The sequence below is a fragment of the Cherax quadricarinatus genome, chromosome 85 (genome assembly GCF_038502225.1).
Source record: "Cherax quadricarinatus isolate ZL_2023a chromosome 85, ASM3850222v1, whole genome shotgun sequence".
In the NCBI taxonomy this organism is placed as follows: domain Eukaryota; kingdom Metazoa; phylum Arthropoda; class Malacostraca; order Decapoda; family Parastacidae; genus Cherax; species Cherax quadricarinatus.
Window position 1 is genome coordinate 13,595,562 of NC_091376.1, and position 9,429 is coordinate 13,604,990.

General features: G+C 39.4%; 1 protein-coding gene across 1 annotated transcript; it reads left to right on the top strand.

Moving 5' to 3' along the window:
- Positions 1 to 318: 318 nt before the first annotated feature.
- Positions 319 to 8,596, top strand: clu (clustered mitochondria protein homolog; the record flags this gene model as incomplete). The annotated part of the gene is made up of 1 exon (XM_053800522.2): positions 319 to 8,596. A coding segment is annotated over one exon (3,255 nt), but the record flags the coding sequence as incomplete, so codon positions are not given.
- Between the last annotated feature and the right edge of the window lie 833 nt (positions 8,597 to 9,429).

Genomic DNA, 9,429 nt, shown 5'->3' on the forward strand with positions numbered 1-9,429 from the left:
GGGTAATAATTTATGAAGGGATTCAGGAAAACCAGTTAGCCAGATTTGAGTTTTGGAGGAGAGTAGTACACTTAAAGGAAGGGTTTGGAGTGACATCTAAACTGTTGTATCTGAGTGCCTCTGCAAAGACAATGATTGTGTGAATGATGGTGAAAATGTTTTTCTCTTTTTGGTCACCTGCCTCGGTGGGAGACGGCTGACTTGTTGAAAACAAAATTAGTGCTCTTCATAGTATGTTATTTGTTGTAAAAGAAATTCATAATCAATAGTAAGTTTTTTAATCTTCAAAATATGTTTTCTTTTTGAATTAAACCATGAACACACATCCATGTTTATTTCAGAACAACAGAGGAGGAGTTCAACCCCAAGCCAGCAAATCCGTGCTATTTGTGCCATTCACTCATTGATCTTCTTAGTTTGTTGTCGAATGGTTTTAAGCGCAATTTTTCCAACTTGCAAAAGAAGCGCACTTCCCGGCATCCACTTGGGAGAGTGGCAACACCTTATCAAGTGTATACATGGGCATCCCCTTCCTTGGAGCATGGTATTGATGCCCTTCGTGCTGAAGATGCTTTCAGCAGTAAGTTGGGGTATGAGGAACACATCCCGGGTCAAACCCGAGACTGGAACGAAGAGCTGCAGACAACAAGGGAACTTCCTCGTCGCACTCTTCCTGAGCGCCTATTGAGGGAACGTGCTATCTTCAAAGTACATAGTGATTTTGTAGCTGCAGCAACTAGAGGTGCCATGGCTGTCATTGATGGCAATGTTATGGCTATTAATCCTGGAGAAGACCCAAAAATGCAGATGTTCATATGGAATAATATTTTCTTCAGTCTTGGTTTCGATGTTAGAGATCATTACAAAGAGGTGGGAGGGGATGCAGCAGCGCATGTAGCACCGCGCAATGATTTGCAAGGTGTACGTGTGTATAGTGCAGCTGATTTAGAAGGGCTTTATACCTTAGGCACAGTTGTTGTAGATTATCGTGGGTATCGTGTAACAGCCCAGTCCATCATCCCTGGCATTCTTGAGCGTGAGCAGGAACAGTCTGTTGTTTATGGCTCGATAGATTTTGGTAAAACTGTTGTTACTCATCCAAAGTATATGGACTTGCTGCAGAAAGCTGGTCAACAACTGAAAATTCTTCCCCATAAGGTTTTGAATGAAAAAGGGGAAGAAATAGAGCTGTGCTCATCAGTAGAATGCAAGGGTATCATTGGCAATGACGGCCGTCACTACATTCTTGACCTTTTACGCACATTCCCTCCAGACGTTAATTTCTTGGTCTCTAGTGAGATTCAGCTAAGTGCAGCTTCATTGGAAATGGGTTTCCCTATTGCTCACAAGCACAAGTTAGCTACTCTGAGGCAGGAATTAATTGATGCCTTTGTGGATAATCGTTACGTAATGTTCCTCAAATTTGCTGCATTGCACCTTCAGCAACTTAGTTGTAAAAAGCAAGAGGCCAGCAAACTTGCTGCAGTAAAGGAAAAGGAAGAAAATGAAAAAGAGGACAAAGAAGAAAATGAGAAAGGAAAAGATAACAAAGATATAGAAGCTGAGGAAGCCAAGAAGATTGTAGAGAATGTGACTGAAAGTATTGCTGCAGAAAAGCAAGTAGAGGAAAACACTAAGGACATTATCAAGAAGGCTGCTGCAGCAGTAGGGTCATTGAAGGAAGCTGACTTTGATGTGAGGTTTAATTTGGATGCCTTTTCCCCAGGAGTTATACATGCTGATAAACAGGGTGAAATGCTCAAGAAAGAACGGCAGTTGATTTGTGATGCAGCAGGGTTTTTAGCGAGTGTTCAATTGCCCAGTCTGGTGCATGATCTCACAGACCATGCTGTTGCTCCTACTGATGGCACTACTCTATGTGAGGCTCTACATACACGGGGAGTTAACATCCGTTACTTGGGAAAAGTTGCCAGTCTCTTGGCTAAAGTCCATGAGTTGAAATATATTTATACCATTGCAGTAGGGGAACTAATTGCACGATCTGTCAAGCATCTCTTCACAAGTTACCTTCAGCGTGTTGAAACTATTTCTTTATCATCTGCTGTTGCCCACTTTCTCAACTGTTACCTCTCTTCTTGCACCAGTCCACATGCTTCTAACAAAAATGATGAGCTTCTCTCAAAGAAGAAAAAGAGGAGACACCCATTTAACAACAGCCTCTCACATTGGGCAGCATTTTCTCCCAAATCTCTTTGGAATCGTATTAAATTAGAACTCAAAGATTACTATGACTGGACTTTGGAAACAGACACAGTAGATAGCGCCATTCAAAAGTATGGCCTTCAGAAAGTAGCACTTCTGAGAACCTTTTGTATGAAATCAGGTGTCCAGCTACTTCTCCGTGATTACAACTTTGACACCAAGTCTCAGGAAACTTTCCATGAGCAAGACATTCTTAACTTGTTTCCAGTTGTAAAGCATATCAATCCACGGGCTACTGACGCCTTTAACTTGTACACTGCTGGCCAGACCAAGACACAGCAAGGGTTCTTAAAAGATGGTTATGACCTTATTAGTGAGGCTTTGAATCTTTTAAATAATGTTTATGGCGCCATGCATCCAGAAATAGCACAGTGCCTTCGCATGCTGGCTCGCTTGAATTATATCATGGGCGATCATGTTGAAGCTATGTCATTCCAACAAAAGGCAGTACTCATGAGTGAGAGGGTAAATGGTATTGATCATCCATACACTATCACAGAGTACACTCACTTAGCACTCTACTGCTTTGCCAACCAACAGGTGAGTGTGGCTTTAAAACTGTTGTACCGGGCTCGTTACTTGCTCTTGGTAATCCATGGTGAGGTTCACCCAGAAATGGCCTTGATAGATTCTAACATTGGTTTGATCCTCCATGCTGTAGGTCAGTATAGCCTTTCTCTCCAGTTTTTGGAAAAGGCCTTAGAACTCCGTATAAAATTCTTTGGTGATAAAAGTTTAAAAGTTGCTCTTAGTTACCACCTTGTTGCTAGGACGCAAAGTTGCATGGGAGATTTCAGAGGTGCTCTCAAAAATGAAAAGGAAACTTTCACAATATACAAGACTCAACTTGGACCAGAGCATGAGAAGACGAAAGAAGCCGACGAATGCTTACGTCATTTGACCCAGCAGGCAGTTGTTATGGCGAAAAAGATCAGTGAAGCATTCAACGGCCGCAGTACCCTTGGCCTTCCACCAATTCAGATTCAGCCACCGTCTATGAGTAGTGTATTAGAACTTCTCAATATCATTAATGGTATTCTCTATGTACAGATCACCCCGGAAGAAATTGAGCGTGTGCGTGCAGAGTTGGAAAAGGGCCAGGCAAAAGCATTGAGGGAAAAAAGTTTAGCTGAAAATGTACATAGTACTGACAAAAATGAGGGAAATGAAGCAAAGAGTGAAGAGAGTGATGCAAAAAGCGAGGAAAGTGAAGGTGAATCAAAAAGTGTAAATAAATGTGAAGAGCGAAAGAGTGAAGAAAGTGATGTCAAAAGTGAAGAGGACGAGAGTTTAAAGGCAAATGAAGTTGACATCAAAAGTGAAGAGGAAGAAGAAATAGCAAGTAGGTGAAAATGAATATAAAATTAAATTTGTACACAGAGCTCAAAATTTTTTTTTTTTTTTTTTTGTGTTTTGAAGTCAAAAAATGGGCTGAGGTAGCACAATTGATTGGATAATTACACTACCTTTGAAACCATTACCTCTTCACTCAATGTACCAATGCCTCATAAAAGTTCCTCAGTAAGTGGGGGCAGGCTGTGATCAAATCACAGCAACATGGACAGCTCGTGTTCTGTGTCAAGCGTAGTCAAATGTTGTAGTTCATATAGAATTAAGTCTTTATTTTTTATGAAGCCTCTAGTTTTGTATACATAAATAGCTGCAGTTATTGTAATATAAAAATACTATAAACTTGGTTTGGTTGATTTAATAGAAATAGTTGACATTCCACTGTACAGCTTGAGCTAGTATATGCAAGAGACTGGACAGCTGTTTGGTTAGGTCCATATTAGCTGTTCAGTACCTTGCAATACATTAATGATGCTCAGAAATGTTTTCATTCTTTTATACGACCATGTTGTCATCAAACCCATAAATTTATGTTGTGGGTAGCCTTTTTTTTTTTTTTTTTTTTTTTATTTAGCCTAATAAGGGTTGCTAGAAGTTGTTGTCTTAAATATTAATATAAATTTCTAATTGTTCATAATTAAATATTTGTTGCAAAGCATTTATTAGTTGAATATTTGGAATTACCTCTTTCCAAATTAAGCCATTTGCTCTACTTACTAAGTAATGTAGGGGAGGTGCAAATATTGTTCCGGTGCTGAAGATTTATTAGATACTTAAATTGTAATGTGCAATACTTTCACCTTTATATAAAACAATAGTGAATGGAAGTTCTAAAAGTAATTTAACGCATTATTTGACAGAATTTTCTTTTAGGAAATTAATTTGAGAGTGGATATTGGGCACCTATCTGCATTGTTCAACTCACAACCCATGGATGAATAATTAGTTTCTCAAAATAGTGACATACAGTCATGCTTCTCTTAACAACGGGGATATGTTCTGAGAAATGTGTCATTAGGCAATTTCATCATTGTGTGAACATTTTCAAACTGTTCAAGGAGCTTGTTGAGTCTGCAAAAGCTTCTGTTAAACCCTTCACTGTGAATTTTGTACACTTATGGGCCATGATGAACAAAACACAAGATTAAATCAAGCACAAGGAAAAATGATGCTGTTAAGAGATGTGGTAAACACGAGATGTATGAGGCTGCTGCCGACATAACGTGGTATACTGTTTTACAGTAAACTTTTTTTTTTTTAATAAGTAGAAAGAGTACACTAGAATAATGCTGACAAGTACAGTATATACATAAGTACAGTAAATACATAAGACAGTAATGTATGCAATTGTTTATTATCGTTATCAGTATTATGTACCACAATAAGAATTTTTCAGCTACATTATAATCTGGGACCACTGTCGAATATACAGTCCACTGTTGACTGAAACATCATTATGCGGCGCATGACTGTAATTTGCTGGTACGGAATGCTCATCAATGTTACAAAAAAAATCGAGTACAAATTCAGTGCTTCATAGCTAATTGTTAATGAGGTATTAAGAGCAAGGTGCAGCATAATGAGGATTCCTTGTGTAAGAAATTTACAAATTAATAATTGATGATAAATTGTATTCATGAATTCACTTTAGTAATACTGAATGTTTTAACTTTGTCATTAGACCTGAAGGATTTGGATTATTGAAGAGAATATGACCTTGGGTCATATTTCATTGTATTCAATCAAAATGTGCTACTGTATAAAAATTTATAATACGTATATGCACAAATGAACCTACATGGGGAAAAACATACGAGTGCTGTGTATTTTAAGTTTGTACCGAGGCCCTCTATAGCAAACTTGAGCATGTTAAGAATCATGACCATAATAACTGGGTAGCTGCTTCCATTACATATATATTTCTTCAACAAATTGTATATAGGGTATAAACGCAAAATCCGCGAGTTATGATAGCATCACAACGTGTTTTCAGCCACTCTCAAAACCAGTTGAAACCTGATATCACTCTCCTGAAGTCATGCATTTTTTGTTCCAGAATTTGGTCATGCAACCTGACTTTGTATACTAGCTTCATTTCATGTGACCTGCCTTTGTATATAAGCTTCATCTCATGCACACATGTTAGTTTGCTGCAAAGGGCCTCAGTGTGATGGTAACCTGTACAGTACTCCTGTTATTTGATATTTTATCATCACAATGTGGGTTTTTGCCAGTAACCAGTGTATATTAAACTTGTATATGATTGTGTGTACAGTATTTCATACTTTAGGCAAGAGTCAGACAGGCAAGCTTAGTTTACCACATAGGTGGATCTCTTTCAAAAACAAACTTCTGATTTCTCTATTAGACATGATTTTGTGAACATCTTAGGTAAGCTTAAATTTAGTTATTATTTAGAACCAATAAAATATGTCAGTTTTGAAATTGATTTTCTGGACATTACTACTGCAGTGAATTTACATTGCTTGATAAAATGATTGTTGTTTTTATGCAAAGATTGTAAGCCTTGCCTAAAATGTATGTGTATATATTATACACTATGTATATATCTGTATCTGTATATACTGTGTACACAAAATATGCATTCTATTTACTTCCAAGAAGGTTACAGGTGACATGATCAAGTGATGACAAAACCACAGCATCCCCACCAAACATTAAGACATGGTTCTTCCCACCTTCAAAATTCAAATCCATCTTGCTAATATTTTTTTCTTTTTTAATTCTTCATAGGTATTAATGTGCTTGTGCTCCAATAGCACTACAAATTCCAAAAATTTATGCCACCAATGCTAGATCCTCAAGTCCTTACCTCTTTAAATCTTCACATCTTCATTTCAACCCTTACCTGGGTTTTGTGCTTCCCATGGATATAATCCAACCTTTACTTGCACTGACTGTCCACCCTGAGTTTACACACCTCTCAACGACCCCATCTTGCTTCACCCTTTCTACTCGTCCAGACCATATCAATATTTTACCTAATCTTGGAATTATACCTTTTGCATCACATTGTCTTTCAAATTTCTCACTTGATTAATTTCTGCATAATCACACTAAGCATTGATCTCAACCATTACATTTCCACTGCTTGCAACCACCACTTTTTTTTTTTAAATAAAAAAAAAAAACTCTCCACATGTAAAATATGTACAGTATCTATATATATATTTTTTCCCCACCAGCCAGGAGTCTCCGACCAAGGTAGGGTGACCCAAAAAAAAGAAGAAACACTTCACTGTCATTTACTCAATCACTTGCCAGAGGCACATTGATTCTACAGCTGAGTTGCCCCTCCAGACTGCATGTATCCCCACCCATCCCTCGGAGTGCGGGAAAAAATAAGGTAATGAGGGTAACAAACGATTTAGGTAATGAAAAAATTGGATATCAGATGGGAAGGAGGGAGTATGGAGGAAATGTGTTTAGATATTTAAGAATGGATTTATCAGCAGTTGGGTTTATGAAAAGTGTAGCCCTTGTGGTTTAGCGCTTCTTTTTGATTATAATAATATGGAAAGTGTGGTGAACCATAGAATTAATGAGGGTGCGTGAGCGTGTTAGATAGGAGTGAATGGAGACGAATGGTACTTGGGACCTGACGATCTGTTGGAGTGTGAGCAGGGTAATATTTAGTGAAGGGATTCAGGGAAACCGGTTATTTTCATATAGTCGGACTTGAGTCCTGGAAATGGGAAGTACAATGCCTGCACTTTAAAGGAGGGGTTTGGGATATTGGCATTTGGGAGGGATATGTTGTGTATCTTTATACGTATATGCTTCTAAACTGTTGTGTTCTGAGCACCTCTGCAAAAACAGTGATAATGTGGGAGTGTGGTGAAAGTGTTGAATGATGATGAAAGTATTTTCTTTTTGGGGATTTTCTTTCTTTTTTTGGGGTCACCCTGCCTCTGGTGGGAGATGGCCGACTTGTTGAAAAAAAAAAAAAAAGGTGGGTGGTGCATTGAGGCATCTGTTTAGATAGAATGCTATCTGTGAAGGCAAAAAGGGGAATGTATGAGAGTATAGTGGTACCAAAACTTGTATGGGTGTGAAGGATGGGTTGTGAATGTTGCAGAGGGAAGAAGGCTGGAAGCACTGGAGATATGCGTGAGGGCAGTGTGTGGTGTAAATATTATGCAGAGAATTTGAGTTTGGAGATTAGGAGGAGGTGCAGGGTTACTAAAAGTATTATCCAGAGGGTTGTTGAGGTGGTTTGGACATAGAGGTGATGGAGCTAAATAGGATGACTTGAAGGGTATCTAAATCTAAAGTGGAGGAAAGGTGGAAGTAGGGGTTGCCTTTGGAAAGCTTGGAGGGAGGAGGTAAAGAAGTTTCGTGTGCAAGGGGCTTGGACATCCAGCAAGCATGTGTGAGCGTGTTAGGAATGAATGGAAACAAATTTTTGGGGAGGACTTGCTCTGCTGTTGGAATGTGAACAAGGTAACATTTTGTGAAGGGATTCAGGGAAACCAGTTAGCCAGACTTGACTCCTGAATGTGGGATGTACAGTGCCTGCACTCGGAAGGAGTGGTGGAGATGTTTGCAGTTTGGAGGGGCATCTGAACTGTAGTATCTGCACACCTCTGGCAAGACAGTTGTGGACTGAATGATGGTAAGTTTCTTTTTCAGGTCACTTTACCTCAGTGGGAAATGACTGCTGTGAAAAAAAAAGTGTGACAACAGTATAATTGTTTTCTTCACACACCTGAAAACATAATTTGGTTGGTGGAAGTAAATGGCAGTTAAAACAGTCGTAAATTTTGTGCAGCTTTTAGAGTGCCTTGTGATATTTTGTTACTGAGAAAGATCATAAGAAAGCAATGCCTTTTATCTTTTAGCTTCCATTAAACTGGTTAATCTGATTCATGTTACATGTTATATAGAGAGCTTTGTGCTCCTGTAATAAAGATTTGTAGATAAAAATCATTGTTAATAGCCACGTGCAATGTATCTCTTTTTCTATGAACATCAAATGAAAATAAATATATCGAAACGACAATCTGGGTTTTTTTTTTTTTAAGTTTTTTAGTTTCCAATAACTGCTTAAAAATATATATATATTTTTTTTTACTTGAAAAATTAAGGTCAAATTTTACAATTATAAGCCATTCATGTGGGAATTGTCCTCTTCAAGGGGGGCTCCTTGGCGTGGTGAAGAGGCTCTTGGTCTGAGGAATTAGCCCTGTCGGTCTTCTTCCTCAGACCGAACCTAATTACCCCCCATTCTCCACTCCCCTATCCCATCCTCCCCTTTTTCCATTCCTCCTCCTCCTCCTCCTCACCCCTCCCTTTTGCCCTTCCTCTTTTTGGCCTTCGGGATTTCTCCCACAGGCGCGCTAGTTCCTAGGTAGGGGAAAGGACACCGGGGTCCATCCCATTCCGTTGAGGTTCTTGGCGGTGGCGTAGTTTGCCGTGGAATCTGGATTGCCTGGGGATGTCCCGATCCCTCTCCGGTATCCCGGAGTAGCTTTGGGAGTCTTTCGGGCGATGGGTGCATCTCTGGAAGCCACCTTTCGGATTCCGGGGGTGGTGGCCGAAAGAGGTATGCTTTGTGGCGGATATCTGGCCGCCCTCGCTTTTGTCCACCTAGGTAGCTCGGCAGATGTGAGGTTGCTATCCCGGATTGCTGGTTTACTGGCATGAAGGGTAGGGTATGGCACGGGTTCCATGCTGCATCTGCGCTACTAGCGGTGTTGAGGTCCTCTTGGGCGCGGAGGGAGATTTCCGGCCCTTTCATTCCTCCTGGGAGCTATTCCTCCCCACTCCCCCCTTTTTCTTTATTTTTATTTTCTTTATTTTTTTTCTTAAAAACAAAAAGCAAAGGAGTAACCT